The following is a 21,659-nucleotide window of genomic DNA, read 5'->3' as shown; positions in this document are numbered from 1 at the left end:
TTATAAGTGTTGTGATAAAAAAAATCATTAAAATACACATTTTATGACTTTACCCGATTCTTTTGATAAGTTTTCAATTTCAATTTTTTTTATCCTCACATTAAAATATGAAAACTTAATAATATGTCAATTTTAAATTTTTTAATAATAAAGTAAACTAGTATAGACTTCGTACAGGCGTACATTACAAATGCTCAGACACACGGTATATATAAAATTGTACTTATTGTACCACTTGTGCACAAAATTCAAGTATTATCCTTGAGGTTTATCACTTTACACGAAATGTCCAATTTTTAAACTGAAAAACATTAAGCGACCCTAACTCGTATTTCCGAATTCAAAAAACGACACTTTTTTTTTTCAAACTCCTCTTTTCAAACTTTAAGTACCATATCTCATGTCATGACCCATTTTCATACCATTTTCACATAATATGGTTATATCCTACCCATCTTAAGCTTATGACGGATACTATCTGTTTAAGCAAGACTAAAAGTTCAACTTAACCGTTAACACAAGTACATAACTCTCCCAATGTGCCAGAAGTCCAAAACTACAGAATTACACAAAAACTTAAGCACAAGGAGAAACACTACATTGCATACACTGCAGGACATCAGTCCACTTTCACTTCCAAAATGGAGTATATAATACTCTTTCCGTCTCATCCGTTTGTTTACCTATTATATTCCTTGTTCGAGGTATTTAAATCACAGGTAAACAAATCGATGAGATGTTCGCATAATTCAGTAGATGACGCTAATAACCATAATTCAGTAGATGCCGTTACATATATGATCTCCTTTGAAATGAAAATTTGGATATTATCTAATCATGGTTGTTTTTCCTTCAATAAGTCAATAACAGGTACTCGAAAAGCTTAACAGTCACGACTTGTCCACAAGAAAGCCATACCCCCAGAAGAAGCACCAACAAGCATCCCCACCTTACAAGGGTGAGCATCAAATTGGAACGGGAGGCTCGAAACAAGGGAGCTCTCTAGTGTCGCTGTCGTCTTTCTCTGGGGGACCGAAAGAACTTCGACTCTTCTTTTCTTACATCCCATATAAAGATAGGTGTCATCCCAACCCCATATTGCTCTGCTTTTCGCAAACACCAAAAAAGGTGAACAACTGATGCAAGTATTTACGAAATATGGAAGAATTGAGGACATTAATACGAAGTAATAAGTTCCGCAGGTATTTAAAAGGAAATTGTACCTAGAACAAAGCGGAATATTTCTAGAATGGCCGCGATAGATTATGTGATTGTCGTCAAAATCGGCACCTCCCAACACAGCAATCATATGATCCGAACTGCAAAAGATTACTTAGATAAGTACATTTGTGGAAGGTACGAGAATACTGATCAATATATTAATGATAAAACAATAGACCGCGTCTTCAGCTAAAACTCCATAATCAATCATATGATCCGAACTGCATTATAGGCTCATATATTGATGCTGAAAATCATGCAGTCTGTATTGATTAGGGTTAAGTAAACCTGCAGAAAAGGTTAACAGATGCATATTCTGTTGTGAGACAGTTGAAAGTTTGAAACAAGAAGTACGAGTCAATTAAGCTCGGGAATGTCTTAACAGGAATAAAAAGCTTCAATAAAGCAAATCATTACACACAGAATCAAAACGAGGTTGTTTGCCCTAAGTTATAACAGAAGTATACCTTGTTATCGCCAGACAGCTACCAGACGGTGAAAAATAGGCAGAATGTATACTTTTTTCACGAGTAAATGTCAAGAAAGGTTTGCATTTTGATTGTCGATTGTTGATCTTTCTAAGATCCCACAGGCATGCTAGACCGTCAGTAGACGTGGTAGCAAGAACATTTGTGTTGGACGGATTAAAATCAATTGAGTTTATTCTTCCCTTGTGGAGTAACCAAGAATTGACGATCTTCCCGGCTCTCCTATCGTACAACTTTAGACCTAGACGTTCACCAATATAAATGGAGTTTACATCATCTGGCGGTTGGGAAAGGGAATATATAGCAGACCCTGAACTGGTCGAGTATAACAGATCAAACTTCTCCGTCCCAATGTCCGTCACTCGCAGAAGACCATCACCACAACAAGAGTATATCTGTTCACAGGTTGTATCATTACGAGTTGTAAGCTAGCCAAGAATTAACCAAACAAAACGAAGATAGAGGTGCAAGTTTGTAAAGAAAGGATGCAAAATCAAGCCACCCTAAACAGCTAAGCTCAATGAAGCTCAATACCACCCGCCAAAATTCGACCAACACCTTTTCCCTCTACAAATCACAATCGTCCCAATTACTCCCAAATTCAAAAAAAAAAAATCAAGTTGTGACAACGTCCATGTCCTCGAAAAAAATGATAATCGACTTAAACATTTCAAATTGCTTAAGCAGCACAATATCCATGACTTGTTTTCCTATCAAGAACATTGTAATGTCAGGAAGAGCTAGTAGAGACTAAATACAAGATAGTGAAGATACCTAACTCAATTCTCCGATTTGTGACCTCTTTTTCATATTAAGTACGGAGTACAACATGAAAACCAAAAACTTAAGAGAGCCTAAAACAATTGCAAGTTATGATCATGATTCATGAATATATGTTTCTTTAGCTCAATAATAACACCAACTATAATAATAACAACAATGTCAAGAGATAACCTTGGTGGGCGAAAATGGATGGACATAAATGCCATAGATAGTAGAAGAATGAGGGCGGTAGAGATGAACAGTTTTGCCAATATCGTTTGCATCTCGGGAAGTAGCTGCCCAAACACCCAAAGATCCAAACCTAGTCCCTGCAACAACCACAGTAGTACCTGAGGTTGGTAGGAAACGTATAACTGTCAATCCTTCTGGCACAATTCTGGCTACATTTTCAGATTCTAACTTGAATGATTCAGGTTTGACAGGTTCCTGCACTGCCACCCTTCCAACATTAGTAACTGGATTCATTTCAAGGGCTCTCAGTCTCTTCACAAATGAGTAATGTGATTCTTCATCATCCTTGTAGACGTTTCTCATAGTAATTGGCTCCTTATTTGACAAGGGTGTCGTTAAGTCACACGGTTTATCATAGGATAACCCAGAAGGATGAGAAGCAGGAATTCCTTGTGTTCGGAGCGAAGATCGACTTCGTTCATAAATCCTCTTCTGCCATTCTCTGCAAAACATGAGATTTCCCCTTCATCATTTACAAAATGAGCAACCCTATTTCAATTATGATTTTTTTTTTTTTGCATGTGTTTTAATTCCTTGAACATGAAGTGAAATTGGCGTTACTCCCTCAGTCTCAATGAATCCTTTACGTTTGCTTTTGCACAAAACTCAAGCCTATGTTATAACATAAAGTAATTGCTCAATCATATACAGAACTCTTTACATTTGCTTTTGACACAAAGCTAAAAACGAAGTAGTTCTAGAAATACTCCAAAGAGCCCTTGAAAAACCAAGGTATAAGTGAATCTTTTAAGTACTCCCTCCATTCTCCTCATTTGTTTACTTATTTTCATTTTTGGGTGTCTCGTTCATTTGTTTTCCTTTTTGTGTTATAATTGCTTCTGGTGAGTAATTTAATATTCTACATCCATTATTGTCTACTTATCATCCCATAACAACCACCAAAAATTATCCCCTCCTCTCTCAACGGTCTTTATGCCAAAAGCAAAGATAAACAAATAACCAAGATGATGAGATCCTTTGTAAGCTTATTTTTCACCTTGTTAGCTTTGAAGGACCTAGTTGCACATCAGTTTTTCAATGGCTTTCTAAGATAATGTAGCATGGTGAACATATGTTTAAAAATAAAACGGGTACAAAATTCACGGAAACCCCTATAAGCAATCAATAATTCTCCAAAGAGAGAGTCTCTCAATAAAATTTTACAATTTAAGGTTAAAAGTATCATGCGTAATAAAAGAGGTCAATCACGCTTAAAGATAAAATGGGTATGTTTATATTATGAAAATAGAAGAAACCGAATAAACAGCTTGGATCACTATCAACAATTAGGGGGTGTTTGGAATGAGTCAAACCCCATACCAAGGGTTTCTTTCACAATAATGAGGTTTCATACCGTATGAGTTTCTCATCCAGTTAAATCATGCAAACGGGTCTGGCCGTATTGCCGTACTCAAATAGAGGAGAGAGAGTTCATTTTATAAGCCCAAACTCTAATTCTCCAATGTGAGATCATGAGTCTATGACATGTGGAACTTATATGCACATGGGTATCAAATTAGAAATAAGAAAAAGTGAAAAAAATAACTATGATATATTGTAAATGATATTTTTTTTTATATTTATTTGATTAAATTATCATTTACATTAACAAACAAAAGGTACGGGGAATCAAGTTCAAACCCGATACCACCCGAGCCAAGAGCCAAGTATCATTCATGCTTTTGGGTATCAAATTAGAAATAAGAAAGAGTTAAAAAAATAGCTATGACATATTGTAAATAAAATCTTTTTATATATTTATTTGATTAAATTATTTACATTAACAAACAAAAGGTAGGGGAATACCATCTAGACCAAAGTATCATTCTGCTTCCAAACCCATTTCCACGCACGAAACAAAGGGTACTATTAAATTCAACAAGGGTATCAAAAACACACAAAGGGTAGGGATGTTATTGGGGCGGGGCGGTGGTGGATATAGGCTCCTCCGTACCCGTACCCACCAAGAAAAACTCTTACCCATCCCCGCCCCACCACCCGTGGCGGGTACAAGTTTCCAAAACCATCCCCGCCCCAACGGGAGGAAATATAAAACCATATCCGCCTCGCTTACCCACTAACCCGCTACACCATAATTTTACTCGATAAATTTTTTCGCAAAAGTTGATTTAATCAGTATTAATTTCCATTTTTTTTTTGAATTTATCTTTATAATTTTAGTTTTTTTATCAAAGAAATTAGTAAAAAAACTTTATAAAACAGCTATTATTAACATTTTATCTTAATTATAACTAAATTTTTTTTTAATGACTGGCGGGTAGGCGGGTATGAGGCGGGTAAGATGCAAAATTCATCCCCACCCCATTAACCATGGCGGGTACAATTTTCGTACCCGCACCCGCCCCACCACCCGCCAAAGCTCTACCCATCCCCGCCCCAGTCCCAACTGGGGCGGGTGCGGGGCGGTAACCACTTGTACCCACCCCGCTGACATCCCTAACAACGGGTCTAGATCGCGCCCAAATGGAGGAGAGAGAGTCTACTTCATAAGTCTAAGGAGGTTCCACTCTAAAATCAATTAGCAATAAAGGGAGTAGTCTCATGCCTTATATATGAGAATACTCTTCTCTAATTCTTCAATGTGGAATCCGTGTAACTCATATGGGTTTGAGTTTTATTCCAAAAGTACAACATCCTCCATTAACTTGGTGAAAGACCGTCTCTTTCAAATTTTTTAGTAAATGAAAAACATATCGAATTGACGGGAATATAACAGTTTTACATTTCATCAAACACAAAAATGACACTTGATACAATGTTTAATTATCACTTCATCAAAAAAAAATGAAGGTCTAATTTTACATCCTTGATAATACTAGAAATTTCCCAAGAAATTTGCCAAAGATTCCAACAACAGTAGGTATCATGAGAGACCGTCTCCCACTAATTTAGTGGGAGACATAAGAGGAAAAAAAGAAATTCAATAGGTCTCTCACCCTATCATGAGAGAGGTTTCTCAATAACACTATTGAAAGACCGTCTCTCCGAAGTTTTTGTGTTCCAACAAAAGATACCCAAATTTCAACAAGTCTTGCTTAAGATGGTCTTTAAAGTTATGACCTCTCACAATCCTTTTTCATTTTAATACTATTTAAATTGGTTGTGACTTGTGAGTACCGTCTTAACTTAAGACAGTCTTAAGCAATAACGGAAAAGAGAGAGAGAATAGACCTGGGACCCGCAGGTCTGCCTCTGGGGCGCTTAAGGGAGGAATCAGTGAGATTGGAAAGAATGGAATTGATATTGAGAGAAGAGAGCATGTCGCCGTTTCGCTTGATATTCTCTAGTCTTCGCCGCTCATACTCCGTCATTGGCATCTCCTCCATCGTTTCCACCATTTTCAGTGACCGGAGACAGGAACAGTTGAAGAAAAACTGTGTAAACTTTGTATTTTTGGGAATTGTGAAGTTGAGAATTCCCGCCACTTTAAGTGAATGTCTGTATGACTGTACAGCTGTACTACACTAGTCTACTACTACTTGATACGGAGTACATGGGCTTTTAACTTTAAACCCAATAATAGTATCCGTTTTATTGTTAAAACGGGTCAAATACAATCTAATATCTTCATTTAAGGCCACGTTTGTTATTCACTAAACAAAATCGGCACATATCCGTCTATAAGTAAAGACGGGTCAAATACAATACCACATTCCTAATAAGACAAACAACAAGTGGAGTGATGGGAGCAAAAAATGTCACCACTTTCAAGTTATTTGACCCGTCTTTAGTTAGAGACGGATATATCCGTCCATAGCAAAACTAGCTGGTCAGTAAATTATTGTTTGTAGAAAAATAGATTGGTCAATCAGATTATATAAATTGAATTGACAGGTTTGAGTTTTGACTAGTAAGTATTATGCAATTAGCAAATTTAAAAAAAGTGGTTGGTAATTAGTGAGTTTAGGTTAACATATTGTTGTATCAATGTCTAAATGAATGATATAATTTACTAAAGTGAATATGTTGGGGAGTAGCTTATCTCAATTTACTGTTTCAACATGTCATTTACCAAACACATAAATAAGTAGATTGGAGAGTCGAACATATTATAAGTAGGGCTAAGCATTGGTCTAAAACCGGACCAAACTGAAAAAATAAACACAAATTTAGTAGAGCAAAGACTCGGCCCAAAAGTTTCAGTGCTGAACCGGACCAACCCTAATTTTTTGGTTCGGTTCAATTTTTGACCGAAATGGATCGAAAAATACGATTTGTCGCTATTAAGTATACAATTATTGAATTTTAAACTCATCAAATCAAATAAAATTATTATTTATTTTAAATAATTGCTATATTGAGTTTATAATGACATTTTATAGTAAATTTTTCGATTCATTTACAAAGTTCCACTAATTATATTACGGTCCATTTGATCCGGACCTAAAATAACCTCTCTTGGACCGGTCTGGACCAAAAACCGAAATTTCGGAAAAATGCTCTATCGTCTTTGGCTGCAGCTGCTGTTATTTCGGATTTACAATTAATGAATTAGTACCCTTTTGGGTTTCTTAAAAAAAAAAAAAGGAACTTGTAGATACTCATATCTGTCAATAATGGAATTTATAGAGAACCCGTCAGCCACCCGATGACGATAGGACACATGTATTCTCAAATGACGTGCTCGTGATACGGATACGTCACATGTTGGATGTCAAGCAAGTTTACGTCGACGTTTTCTGTTAATTTAAATTGGCATTTTGATTTGTTTTGCAATAAATGGTTATTTGTTTCTTTACATTTGTACTTTGAAAATTTATGAAATAAAAGTTTTTTTTTCATTTATTTACGTTTTAATGATTTATGGAATAAATCTAATTTATTTCATTCGACTTGAATGTAATTCGAGTCGGGAGTTTTTTATTTACAATTTATCGGTATAAATTGTTTCTAAAAGTTTTTATTTGATTTTGGTTTAAAAATCAAATTTGTTTATTTTGATTTTTTGGTTTAAAAAGATCAAATGTGATTTTTTTGACGGTTTTTATTTATCGTTTTATTTAATTCGAAAATTCAAGTTTTTAAAGCGGTTTTAAAACCCGTTTTCGAAGTGTTTTACGAAGCGATTTGTGATACGATTTGGGCCAAGTTTTGGCACGAATTTCAAGGCAACCTTCAACCCATTACCTTCCCCTCCAACCCAGGTTCTAACCATCACAATGGTAGCCCAAAACACCTCCTTAAACCTCACCAAAACCGACCTCAATGCAGCCCGCCTCAATCTTGTATACCCTGTTTTGGCAGCCTAAAACCCGCACCAAACACCCATATTTAACCACCTAGATACGTCCAAGACTTGTCCCAACCATAGCCCATTAGCCCTAGACCATAAACTAGCCAACCCACGCCACGATTCGAACCGCACAAGCCCCGCAAAACAGACCCGTGTTCAGCTCCTTACTCCTTCAAATAGTAGTTTGTGCTTATTAAAAGTGATTTGTGATAGTTCTCATATAGAATACTGATACAATATTATTGGGTCAATACAGAGGTCAAATTGCGATTGTTTATAGATTAATGGATATTTGAAGGAGGTCATGATAGAAAATAAGTACGAAGTTTAGAGGTATACTTTAGAATTTAAAAACTATAAGACTACAACATAGAAAATCAAAAAACACGAGAGCACACCATAGAATATCCAAAAAAAAAAAAAAAAAACTCATAAACAACGCCAAATGATGTCGTGAATATGACGGATATACTTAATTTCCATAATTTCTTCCCGTCCATATCCTGACAATCCACTCCGATGAAACTTTTTGAAAAATGGAGAGGATCCGGACTCAAATAATCGCATATATATAGCATTCAAGCTCCAAGCTAGATTATAAGCAATCAAACTTAACTGAGAAACATTAGATTGTATACAGTGCACAGCATCAGTGCACTTTAACTTCCAAAATATAGGGTACTCCCTCCCACCCATCCATGTGTTTACCTTCTATATTTTCTTCGAGGCGTATTTTAATTCGAGGCAAACAAATGACTAAGACGAACGGAGTACGATTTCGCAAAATTCAGTAGATGCTTCTATGTTCTAGTCATTTATGGAGTACTAGATTAGAGTTACATATTATGATCTCCTTTGAAATGAAAATTTCAATATTATCGAATCATACTGGTTTTCCTTCAATAATAGGTAATCGAAGAGCTTAATAGTCACGGCTTGTCCACAAGAAAGCCTTACCCCAAGAAGCAGCACCAACGAGCATCCCCACCTTACAAGGGTGAGCATGAAATTGGAACGGGATGCTCGAAACAAGGGAGCTCTCTAGTGTCGCTGTCGTCTTTCGTTGGGGGACCGAAAGAACTTCGACTCTTCTTTTTTTACATCCCATGTAAAGATAGGTGTCATCCCAACCCCATATTGCTCTGCTTTTCGCAAACACCAAAAGACGTGAACAACTAATGATTCAATTATTTACGAAGTACTAAGTTTCGCAGGTATTTAAAAGGAAATTGTACCTAGAACAAGTATTCGGAAAATGTCGAGAATGACCGCGATAGATTATGTGATTGTCCTCAAAATCAGCACCTCTCAACACAGCAATCATATGATCCGAACTGCAAAAGAACAGTGATCAATATATTAATGATAAAAACAATAGACCGCGTCTTAAGCTAAAATTCCATTATCAGTCATGGATTATAAGCTCATATATTGATGATAAAAATCATACAGACCGTAATCTGTACTGATTAGGGTTAAGTTAACCTGCAGAAAAGGTTAACAGATGCATATTCTGTTACGAGTCAATCATGCTCGGGAATGTCTTAACAAGTATAAAAAGCTGCAATAAAGCAAATCATTACACACAGAATCAAAACGAGGTTGTTTGCCCTAAGTTATAACAAAAGTATACCTTGTTATTGCCAGACAGCTACCAGACGGTGAGAAATAGGCAGAATGTATACTTGTTTCACGAGTAAATGCCTTGAAAGCTTTGCATTCTGAATGTTGATTGTTCATCTTTCTCAGATCCCACAGGCATGCTAGAGCGTCAGTAGAAGCGGTAGCTAAAACATTTGTGTTTGATGGATTAAAAGCAATTGAGTTTATTCTGTCTTTGTGGAGTAACCAAGAATTGATAATCTTCCCGGCTCTCCCATCGTACAAATTTAGACCCCCTAAACTTTCACCAATATACACGGAGTTTGCATCATCTGGCGGTTGGGAAAGGGAATAAATAGCAGACCCCGAACTTGTCGAGTATAACAGATCAAACTCCTCCCTCTCAACGTCCATCATTCGCAGAAGTCCATCACCACAACACGAGTATATCTGTTCACATGTTGTATCATTACGAGTTGTAAAGCCAAACAAAACAAAGATAAAGTCAAACAAAACGAAGATAAAGGTTATCCAAGAGCCTAAAACCATTGCAAGCTATGATCACGATTCATGAATATATGTTTCTTTAGCTCAATAATAACACTAACTATAATAATAACAGCAATGTCAAGAGATAACCTTGGTGGGCGAAAATGGATGGACATAAATGCCATAGATAATAGCAGAATGAGGGCGGTAGAGATGAACAGTTTTGCCAATATTGTTTGCATCTCGGGAAGTAGCTTCCCAAACACCCAAACATCCAAACCTATTCCCTGCAACAACCACAGTAGTATCTGAGGTTGGTAGGATTCGAATAACTGTCAACCCTTCCGGCACAATTTTGGTTACATTTTCAGATTCTAACTTGAAAGATTCGAGCTTGACAGGTTCCTGTACTGCCACCCTTCCGACATTAGTAACTGGATTCATTTCAAGGGCTTTGAGTCTCTTCACAAATGAGTAATGTGATTCTTCATCACCGTTGTAGACGTTTCTCATAGTAATTGGCTCCTTATTTGACAAGGGTGTCATTAGTTTACATGGTTTATCATAGGATAACCCAGAAGGATGAGAAGCAGGAATTCCTTGTGTTCGGAGAGAAGATCGACTTCGTTCGTAAATCCTCTTCTGCCATTCTCTGCAAAACATGAGATTTCCCCTTCATCATTTACAAAATGATCAACACCATTTCAGTTAAGAATTTGTTTTGGATCAGTGTTTTAATTGCCATAACGTGAAGTGAGATAGACGTTACTCCCTCAGTCCCAGTGAATCCTTTACGTTTGCTTTTGCACAAAACGCAAGCCTATGTTATAACATATAACATAATGTAATTGCTCAATCATATACAGAACTCTTTAAATTTGCTTTTGACACAAAGCTAAAAACTAAGTAGTTCTAAAAATATAAAAAAGAGATAAGAAAGTAGCACATGTGAAGATCAAGAGTAAATAGTTAATTGTGCATCAAAAAATAACCGTGACGGACCAATCATATACTGATTGTCTGATTTTCAATCAAATTTCATGAATACTCTTCGCCTCAAAGCTCTTTGGTAATGCAAGTGTTGCTCCCATTCGCACATAAATACTCCAAAGAGCCCTTGAAAAACCAAGGTATAAGTGAATCTTTTAAGTACTCCCTCAATTCCGCTCATTTATTTACCTATTTTCAATTTTGGCTGTCTCGTTCATTTGTTTACCTTTTTGTATTATAATTGCTTCTGGTGAGTAATTTAATCTTCTACATCCATGATTGTCCACTTATTATCCCATAACAGCCACCACAAATTATCCCTTCTTCTCTCAACGGTCCTTGTGCCAAAAATAAAGGTAAACAAATAACCAAGGTGATGAGATCCTTTGTAAGCCTATTTTTTACCTTGTTAGCTTTGAAGGACCTAGTTGCACATCAGTTTTCCAATGGCTTTCTAAGATATGGTTAACATATGCTTAAAAATAAAACGAGTACAAAACTCACAAAACCCCCTATAAACCAATCAGTAATTCTTCTAAGAGACGGTCTCTCAATAATTTTATTGAGAAACAATTTTACAATTTAAGGTTAAAAGTCTCATGCGTAATAAAAGAGGTCAATCATGCTTAAACATAAAATGGGTACCCTTATATTATGAAAATAGATAAGAAACCGAATAAACAGCTTGGATCACAAATTCACAATCAACAATTAAGGGGTGTTTGGAATGAGTCAAACCCCATACCAAGGGTTTCTTTCACAATGAGGTTTCATACTCATAAGGTATGAGTTCCTCATACTGTTAAATCATGCAAACGGACCTTATAAGCCCAAAACTCTAATTCTCCAATGTGAGATAATGACATGTGAAACTCATATGCACATAGGTATCAAATTAGAAATAAGAAAAAGTGTAAAATAAAAATAACTATGATATTGTAAATGAAATCTTTTTATATATTTATTTGATTAAATTATCATTTACATGATTTTATAATATCATAATTTATTATTTAAAATATTGTTTTTTTAAAGATTTTTAGCTTTTGATTCATCTTGAGCACCCAAGGTATCATTCATGCTTCCAAACTCATACCCAGAATCGAAACAAACCCACTAAAAGGTATCAAAAACACACAAAGGGTACTATTAAATCTGAGCCGCACCCGAATGGAGGAGAGATAGTCTGCTTCATGAGTTCAATGAGGTTTCCACTCTAAAACCAATTGACAATAGAGGAAGTAGACACATGTCTTATATAGGGAAATATTCTTCTCTAATTCTCCAATGTGAGATCCTTACATATGTAACTCATACTCCCTCCATTCAACTCCACTTTGCAACTTTGGTTTTTACACGGATATTAAAGAGCGGATTAAAAAAGTACTAAAAGTACATGGGGAAAGAGAAAGAAGAGGTTAAAAATATTAAAAAAAACATAAAGTTGGGGTTTTATGGTGGGTTAGTGTGGAGTTTATGTGGCATTTTTTGTAAATAAAGATTTTCAATAAGGATAGAATTGTCATTTTTTAGCCAAATAAGGAAACCTGTAAAGTGGAGTTGAATGGACGAAAATGGAATACATGTAAAGTGGGGTTAAATAGAGGGAGTATAGCTTTAAGCTTTATCCTCAACGGGTACGACATATTGGTCTCTCAATAACTTAGTGGAAAACCGTCTCTTAAAAACGTAACCAATTGACAGGAATATAACAGTTTTACATTCATCAAACACCCACATCGGCACATGATACTATGATTCCAACAAAATATACCCAAATTTTAACAAGTCTTGCTTAAGACGGTCATTAAAGTTAAGACCTCTTACAAACCCTTTTCAATTTAACATTATTTAATTGGTTGTGAGTACCGTCTTAACTTAAGACGGTCTTAAGCAATAACGGAAAAGAAATAGAAGAGACCTGGGGGCGGCGGGTCTGAGGCGCTTAAGGGAGGAATCAGTGAGATTGGAAAGAATGGAATTGATGTTAAGAGAAGAGAGCATGTCGCCGTTTCGCTTGATATTCTCGATTCTTCGCCGCTCGTACTCCGTCATTGGTACCTCCTCCATTGTTTCCACCATTTCCAGTAAACCGAAGGCAACAACAGTTGAAGAAAAACTGTGTAAACTCTGTGTTTTTGGGGATTGTGTAGTTGAGAATTCCCGCCACTTCCAAGTGAATGTCTGTACGACTGTACTACACTACTCTACTGCTACTTGATACGGAGTACATGGGCTTTTAACTTTATAAACCCAATAAGAGGGTGTTTGGTTCGCGCGTGGGTTTGAGTTTGGAATCAGGAATCATACCCGGGTGGTATGGGTTTGGAACTTGATTCCTCATACCATGTGTTTGTTTCAATTTCGGGTGGAATGAGATCGAACTTCACCAAAGTTAAAAAAATCTAAAATACAACATTGAAAATAATTATTTTTGATACAAAAAAATCACGAAAATGAAGAGTTAATCAAATAAATGTAAAAAAAATTCATTTAAAATGTTCCATTTAATTTTTTTTTATGTTTTTCGGTTTTATTACTTGATACCCATGGGTATGAGAAACCCATACCTCATACCTCATACCTCATGGGTTTGAGGTATAGGTATGAAACCCCTATTTTTATCAAACAAACACTTGGTATGGGTTTGGCTCATTCTAAACCCATACCTCATACCTTTATGAGTTGAACCAAACACCCCCTAATAGTATCCGTTTTATTGTTAAAACCGGCCAAATACGATCTACTATCTTCGTCTTAAGGCTATGTTTAGTGTTCAGCAAATTATTGTTAGTAAAAGCATATTAGTCAATTAGATTATTGTTCCGGGTGTAATTCCAGAGCAGATTTGTTACCACGTAAGCTTGTAGAATGATGACTTTGCTTGACTCTTCCTTTCGATCTCTCCTGAAACAATGAACAAACTGAGGGCTCGGCTTGGCACCGAGCGTACTCACTCCGACGCTCAACTCAGTGAACTTAAAGGGATTAAGTTGTGTGTTACTTGACAAAGTATATTGTAGAGAGATAAGGGAGTTTATACCAGATGAATAGTGAGTTTTAGGTTAGATTGTTGATCCCCTTCTCAATGAGAGAAGTGGAGTATTTATAAACTTTCACCTTTTGTCACGTAGTGGCCAAGTGGCCAAGTGGCTAAGCGGTGGAAAGATCGCTGCTTCTACCCTCGGCCGAGGGACCCAATGGCAGTAGGTGACTCCATACCGAGGGGTCTTGGATATGAGTACGCGGATATGTCTCCCGGCCGGTCAAGTTGCCCACCGAGACCAGTGATGGCCGAAGATCAATTTGCGTCGGTTAGGCGGTCTAACATGTTGACTTGCTGTCTTTTGATCTTTGACCTTGCTCAATATGTTGATTCGGTCAGCGGGTGCAGAATATGCCCCATCAATTTTATAAATTGAATTAACAGGTTTGACTAATAAGTACAATTTAGAAGAAGTGTTTGTTAATTGGTGGGTTTAAGTTAATAGATTGTTGTATCAACGTGTAAATAACTGATACAATTTACTAAAGTGAATATGGTCATGGTGGGAGATCAGCATATTGGAGAGCTTCAATCTGTTTCAACATGTCATTTTCCAAAAACACATAAATTAGTATATTGGAGAGTCAAACATGTTAGAAGTAGGGCTAAACATCGGTCCAAAATCGGACCAAACCGAAAAAATAAATTTAGTAGATCAAAGACTGGACCCAAAAGTTTTAGTCTTGAACCGAACCAACCCAAATTTTTCGATTCAGTCCAGTTTTTGACCGGAATGGACTGAAAAATACGATTTGTCGCTATCAAGTATACGATTATTGAATTTTAAATTCATCAGATCCAATAAAATTATTGTTTAATTTAAATAATTGCTATATTGAGTTTATAATGACATTTTATAGTAAAATATTCGATTCATTTACAAAGTTTAACTAATTAAATTTTTGGTTCGGACCTAAAATAACTTTTCTTTGATTGGTTCGGACCGAAGACCGAAATTTCGGAAACAATTGATCTTTAGACCTAAAAAAAGTTCACAATTTCTTTCTGTTCATAACCTCGCCATTAACTTCAGAGGATGAAGCAATTGATCTTTAGATTTTAAGTTGGGTATCATGCAACCTGTAATTTAATTATAGGAGCGAACCCAGGATTTAATATATGTTTTTCACTTTGGAGGATGAAACAATTTGATCTTTAGTTTTTAAGTTCAAAAACTAGAGAATTACAAACAAAAAAGTAACACGGGAGAAACACTAGATTGCATAAAGTGCACCTACACTTCCAAAATATATGATACTCCTTCTGCCTCATCCGTTTGTTTACCGTTAATAAGGTATTTTAATCAGATGTAAACATAAAGTGAGAATTAAAGTACTAGATTAGAGTTACATACATGATCTCCTTCGAAATGAAAATACAATATTATCGAATCATGGTTGTTTTTTCCTTCAATGATTAGGTAGTCAAGGAGCTCAACAGTCACGACTCGTCCACAAGAAAACCGTACCAAAAGAAGCGCTCGCGAGCATTCCAACCATACAAGGGTGAGCATCAAATTGGAACGGGATGCTCGAAACAAGGGAGCTCTCTAGTGTCGCTGTCGTCTTTCCTTGGGGGACCGAAAGAACTTCGACTCTTCTTTTCTTACATCCCATATAAAGATAGGTGTCATCCCAACCCCATATTGCTCTGCTTTTCGCAAACACCAAAACAGTTCATAGACTATACATCTGAGGTAGTACTTCTTATTGTTTATTTTCTGAGTTTTATTTTAAAGTTTTTGAGTTCTGCTTTAAACATTACATTTACTAATAGTGCAAATATTTAATAAGTATGGAAGAGGAAAGGACATAAAAAATATGTTTTACAGGCATTTAAATGGAAATTGTACCTAGAACAAGAAATCGGTGTATATCCCAAATGGCTGCGATGGATTATGCGATTGTCCTCGAAATCAGCACCACTCAATACAGAGATCATATGACCCGCACTGCAAAAATTTACTCAGCTGAGTACATTAGTGGAAGTTAGGAGAACAAAACAGTGATCGATATTATTTAGGCGGAAATAAGGTGAGACAATGAGCAGGACTGCAGTCTGCAGGAGTCTCATTACTCTTGTTTTGAATATTTTAGATTAAGATTCAGTAAAAATGTATAAATGACAAACAATAGACCCCGTCTTAGGCTGAAAAAAACATTCAGTTATGGTCTTATGGATCTGGATTCAGTCATCGGCATGGTTATCGGCCTTAGGGTTGAGTTAAGCAGCAGAAAAAGGTAAACAGATTGCATATTCTGTTGTGAGACAGTTGAAAGTTTGAAACAAGAAGTACGAGTCAATTAAGCTCGGGAATGTCTTAACAGGAATAAAAAGCTGCAATAAAGCAAATCATTACACACAGAATCAAAACGAGGTTGTTTGCCCTAAGTTATAACAAAAAGTATACCTTGTTATTGCCAGACAGCTACCAGACGGTGAGAAATAGGCAGAATGTATACTTCTTTCACGAGTAAATGCCTTGAAAGCTTTGCATTCTGAATGTTGATTGTTCATCTTTCTCAGATCCCACAAGCATGCTAGAGCGTCAGTAGAAGCGGTAGCTAGAACATTTGTGTTTGATGGATTAAAAGCAATAGAGTTTATTCTGTCTTTGTGGAGTAACCAAGAATTGATGATCTTCCCAGCTCTCTCATCGTACAAATTTAGACCCCCTAAACCTTCACCAATATACATGGAGTTTGCATCATCTGGCGGTTGGGAAATGGAATATATAGCTGACCCTGAAATGCTCGAGTATAACAGATCAAACTCCTCCCTCCCAATGTTCATCAACCGCAAAAGTCCATCACCACAACACAAGTATACCTGTTAAGGTGCAAGTTTGTTAAGAAAGGATGCAAAATCAAGTCACCTACACAGCTAAGCTCATTGAAGCTCAATACCCAACTCCTTGGATACGTTAAAAACGGATAAAGTCATCACGCTAAAGACATCAGGACGAGCCATTCACATACCCAACTCAATTCTCTAATTTGTGAAAATCCAAGGTACTAAAAACATCAATGAAGGTGTAAAATCCTCCTTTCATATTCAGCACGGACTAGAAGTTAAAGAGAGTCGTAAGGCTTAAACCAAAGCCTTAGTCCCAACATAGTTTAGGGTCGGCTAACACGAATCAGCCAATACGGTCAAAGGTAAATTAACAAAGGACAAAAAAAATAGATAAATGGTAAACAAAACAAGTGTGTTTGTAAAAACTAAAATTAAAATAAGAAAAGCGTGAAAACCAAGATTAAAGATTAGAGCGGCAAGAGATAACCTTGGTGGGTGAAAATGGGTGGGCAGAAATCCCAAAGACAGCAGAAGAATGAGGGCGGTAGAGATGAACAACTTTGCTAAATTCGTCAGCATCTCTGGAAGTAGCTTCCCAAACACCCAAAGATCCAAACCTACTCCCTGCAACAACCACAGTAGTATCCAAGATTGGTAGGAAACGAATAACTGTCAATTCATGAGGCACAATTTTGGTTACATTTTCAGAAACTAAGTTGAAGGATTCAAGTTTGACAGGTTCCTGCACTGCCGCCCTTCCTACATTAGTAACTGGATTCATTTCAAGGGCTCTCAGTCTCTTCATAAATGAGTCATGTGACTCTTCATCACCGTCATAGACGCTTCTCATAGTAATTGGCCCCTTATTTGACAAGGGTGTCATTAAATTACATGGTTTATCATAGGATAGCCCAGCAGGATGAGAAGCAGGAATCCCTTGTGTTCGGAGCGAAGATCGACTTTGTTCGTAAATCCTCTTCTGTCTTTCTCTGCAAAACATGAGATTTACCCTTCATCATTTACAAAATGAGCAACACCATTTCGTTCGGAAATTTTTATGCATCAGTGTTTTGACTGCTACAACTTGAATGGTGAAATTAACGTTACTCCCTAGTCTCGGTGAATTCCTTACGTTTACTTTTGCACAAAGCCCAAGATTTACGTCCGAATTTTATTCAATCACATACTGATTTCATAAAATTTCCATGAATACTCTTCCCCTCTAGGGCTCTTTGGTAGTGTAAGTGTTGCTCTCACTTGCACATAGATTACCAAAAGAGCCCTTGACAAGCTGTGTTACTTCGACTCTCCAGACAGGTGTCGTGTCAGACACGTGTCGGGGTGTCGGACACTTCATATGAGAATTTCTCAGACACTCTGATACGGTCAATGAAGTGTCTTGACCAGTTTTAGAGACACTGATACGACACCTTTCTCCGAATGAATATTTTATTTTACTTAAAAATTGCAGTCAAATTAAAATTAAAATAATTCAAATATATAGGACTGCTTAATTATTGAAGAACTAATAGTGAACAAATTTTAAGTAATAAGACAGGCCCATTTATCCACTTGCCTTCAGCATTGAAAAAGAAATAAACATTAATTGCCTGTCTAGTAGCATCCGCCCTACACCTGTCAATTACTCACCTTTACCGCTTCTGCTGAGTACAAGAAATGACATTTAAGTTTAAAAAATCAACTTTTTTCACTCCCTATAAACCGCTCCACCTACTTTTTCTATTGCTGCTCAGTCAAGGAAATAAATCTTTTCATCTTCATCTTTCTATTATGCAAATATTCATCATCTTAATTCTTCCTCATAATTTCAAGCCAACAGTTTATCACTACCATTGGCAGTGTCGAGAGTCGTGTCTAAAATTGCAGTATCCCAGGCGTCCTAAGTGTCGTATCCGTCGACGTGTCGTGTCGACACTCGACGCGGCACCTGATAGAAGTGTCGACGCAACACAGTTGACAAGTGGACAACAATGGATATGGAAGACAAATTAGCCTTTAGAAGATCCCTAACATGCAAAAGTAAACAAATGTATGAAACCCCTAAAAATGGAATAGTTAAACAAATGCATGCTATTAGTACTTTAGCAAGTAAGAAAATCTTGATCCTTGCCTATTGTCACCTTGCTACTCCCTCCATCACGGTCACTTGTTGACCTATTTCATTTGGGTATCTCAGTCAATTGTTCTCCTTTTTATTTCACGATTGCATTTGATGAACAATTTAATCTTTTACCCTCAACTTGTATTAGAAATCGAGAGGGAAGGAATTCATAAAGATAATCGTACTATTATTGATAATTGTTCCTAGTTCGAATGATTACAATGGTACCATATTTATAGTTACTCAGAGTATCTAAATCGTATCAACTAATATCGCAATATAATATAATTATTCTTAATATTGATATTATTCCGATTACGGTATATTACAATGTAATCTTATCATGGTATCATAGCCTCTTTTCTGAGGACTCTAAAAATTCCGCTGCCCCTGCCGGTGGGTCGTTTAACCTACTACACCCACCGGCGGGATATTCTTCCGCATTTACAAATTTAATCAAAAAAAAAATATATATATATACAATTATTGATCACTGCTGTTAGAGAGATCTTACGCTTAAAATTAAACTTCTGTTTGCGGGCTTAAACATCTGGATGATTGTTCTATTGTCTTGGGATGCATACGCCGTCATTACGGAAGGGTCATGTTCCAACTTTCTTTTATTTGTTTTTTTTTTGGCAATTTTTAATCAAAATAAAAATCTTTTCTCCTTGACATCTGATTTAATATCTTCGGTGCAATTAAAGGTGGTATCTAAATTGATTTATTTGGAGTTCGAAAAGCTTAACATTCTCCGAATCTTGAAATTTACGGATAATTTTCCGTTTTATTGATATTTGTCAGGTTCGATTAGGGTTCCTGCAAATTAACTCATACTTTCGACAAGTCCGAAAAAATTAACGTTCTTGTTCGAGAAATTTTCTAGCGAGTCTTATACTCGTTTATCTTACCAACCAACCTTGCGGAGATGAAGAGATTTAATGAAGATTGAAGAAGACGAAGATTGAAGATTTTATCTTTTTTATGTTTTTTTTGTCTTGTATTTCTCCAATCGTAAAGTTCGTACTATGTACTGCCTTTACAATTGCGGGAGGGTATTAGGATATTAGGCCCATTAGGATTAGGCTACAAGACATGGTGGCTATCATCTAGGGTGTGTTTGGATTGGGTATTTGGAGGGAAAAGAAAGGGAGGAGAGTAGGGAATTTAAAATCCCTTGTTTGGATAGCAAATGAGGGTAGAGGGAAATGGAGGGGGCGAAATTTGGAGGGATCCAATTTCCCTCCTCCAAGCCTAATCAAAATCTCTCCATAATAGGCAAGATTTGGAGGGAAATTGTATCCAAACAACCACACTCCATTCCTCCTCCCCTTCCCTTCTCTCATTTTCCCTTCCCTCCTTCCCCCTCACCTCCCTTTCCCTCCACTTTTGTTATCCAAATACACCCCTGGGGTTTATGGTAGAAGGTGTATTATATATACACCCATGTATTCAGTTAGAATCACAACATCAATAATACAAGTCTCCCTTATTCAATCTCCCCCTCTATAATCTTATCAACTTGTTCCATTTGTTATTTTATAATTGGCTCCCTCCTCTTCTCACGATCATTGTGCCAAAACCAAAGGACAACAATTGATCGGGACAGAGGTAGTATTTTTTAAGGACCCAATAGCACATCAGTTTTTCAAGCAACGGACTCTGTGAAATAATATAACACGGGGAGAAGTTAGGTCGTGTTCTTTTTGGCTTAATTTCAGTCCAGTTTAATTCAACTACTCTCTTTACAAATTAATTTTTATCTCAATTCTATTAAATTCAGTTTAGTTCAAATTAATTCACCTCATTTAAGCCGCTCAATTTAGATATCTCCGTCATAACATAAAAATGGGTCAAATATCATCCCACTTTGAACATTTAAGACGAATTTTTAACTATTTGATCTGTTCTAAGCTTAAATAGATACACCCGTGTGAAACCAGAGTTCCGCTGCAAAAATAAAAATTCACAAACAGTAGGTCTCACATGAGACCGTCTATGGAGTTTTTCTATTTTGCATATTATAAAATTATTTAAATTGGTTGTGAGTGATGTCTTAACTTAAGACGGTTTTAAGCAATAACGGAAAAAAGAGAATAGACCTGGAACCCGGAGGTCTGCCTCTGCGGCGCTTAAGGGAGGGAACAGTGAGATTGAAAGAATGGAATTGATATTGAGAGAAGAGAGCATATCGCCATTTCGCTTGATATTCTCGAGTCTTCGCCGCTCGTACTCCGTCATTGGTACCTCCTCCATCGTTTCCACCGTTTTGTCAATGACCGGAGGCAGGAGCTGTTGGAGAAAAACTGTGTAAATAAAGTTTGTATTTTTGGTGATTGTGAAGTTGAGAATTCCCGCCACTTTAATGAATCTCTGTACTACACTATACTATTGGACTACTCCGTACTAGTCTAGTACATACGGACCGGACCAAAATCGGTGCGCATTTTCGCGAGAAAATATATTAAGATATGGGTGTATTAGAGAGAAAAATGTAAGAAGAAAAATGAAGATGATTCAAATTCAATTAAAACTAGTTTTAAACCCGTGCAGAAAATGCACGGGTCGTAACTAATAAAATACGTTATCAATTTATCATTGTATATAAGAGTGTTTAAATGAGTATAATTATCCTTG

At 36.5% G+C, this 21,659-nt stretch overlaps 3 protein-coding genes across 4 annotated transcripts; all 3 read right to left on the bottom strand.

Annotated features, from left to right (window-relative positions):
- Positions 1 to 493: 493 nt before the first annotated feature.
- Positions 494 to 6,192, bottom strand: LOC141647126 (uncharacterized). Its single transcript, XM_074455179.1, has 5 exons — positions 5,916 to 6,192; positions 2,664 to 3,165; positions 1,689 to 2,104; positions 1,224 to 1,319; positions 494 to 1,103 (listed from the first exon to the last, which is right to left on the bottom strand). Exons 1-5 carry the CDS (start codon positions 6,080 to 6,082, stop codon positions 884 to 886), a joined length of 1,401 nt encoding a protein of 466 aa, XP_074311280.1. The 5' UTR covers positions 6,083 to 6,192; the 3' UTR covers positions 494 to 883.
- Positions 6,193 to 8,547: 2,355 nt separating this feature from the next.
- LOC141647123 (DNA damage-binding protein CMR1-like) lies at positions 8,548 to 13,414 on the bottom strand. Its single transcript, XM_074455175.1, has 5 exons — positions 12,980 to 13,414; positions 10,219 to 10,720; positions 9,611 to 10,029; positions 9,213 to 9,311; positions 8,548 to 9,119 (listed from the first exon to the last, which is right to left on the bottom strand). Exons 1-5 carry the CDS (start codon positions 13,138 to 13,140, stop codon positions 8,900 to 8,902), a joined length of 1,401 nt encoding a protein of 466 aa, XP_074311276.1. The 5' UTR covers positions 13,141 to 13,414; the 3' UTR covers positions 8,548 to 8,899.
- Positions 13,415 to 15,323: 1,909 nt separating this feature from the next.
- LOC141647125 (DNA damage-binding protein cmr1-like) lies at positions 15,324 to 21,365 on the bottom strand. 2 transcript variants are annotated; one of them, XM_074455178.1, is made up of 5 exons: positions 21,125 to 21,365; positions 17,388 to 17,889; positions 16,515 to 16,933; positions 15,957 to 16,055; positions 15,324 to 15,754 (listed from the first exon to the last, which is right to left on the bottom strand). In XM_074455178.1, exons 2-5 carry the CDS (start codon positions 17,781 to 17,783, stop codon positions 15,538 to 15,540), a joined length of 1,131 nt encoding a protein of 376 aa, XP_074311279.1. In that variant the 5' UTR covers positions 17,784 to 17,889; positions 21,125 to 21,365; the 3' UTR covers positions 15,324 to 15,537. The 2 variants fall into 2 exon arrangements, with proteins under 2 accessions (XP_074311279.1, XP_074311278.1); XM_074455177.1 differs by lacking the exon at positions 21,125 to 21,365 and having other exon boundaries at positions 17,388 to 18,133.
- Between the last annotated feature and the right edge of the window lie 294 nt (positions 21,366 to 21,659).

This window comes from Silene latifolia, chromosome 3 (assembly GCF_048544455.1).
Source record: "Silene latifolia isolate original U9 population chromosome 3, ASM4854445v1, whole genome shotgun sequence".
Classification (NCBI taxonomy): domain Eukaryota; kingdom Viridiplantae; phylum Streptophyta; class Magnoliopsida; order Caryophyllales; family Caryophyllaceae; genus Silene; species Silene latifolia.
The sequence above is the reverse complement of the archived record's forward strand: the minus strand, read 5'-3'. Positions and strand labels throughout refer to the sequence as shown.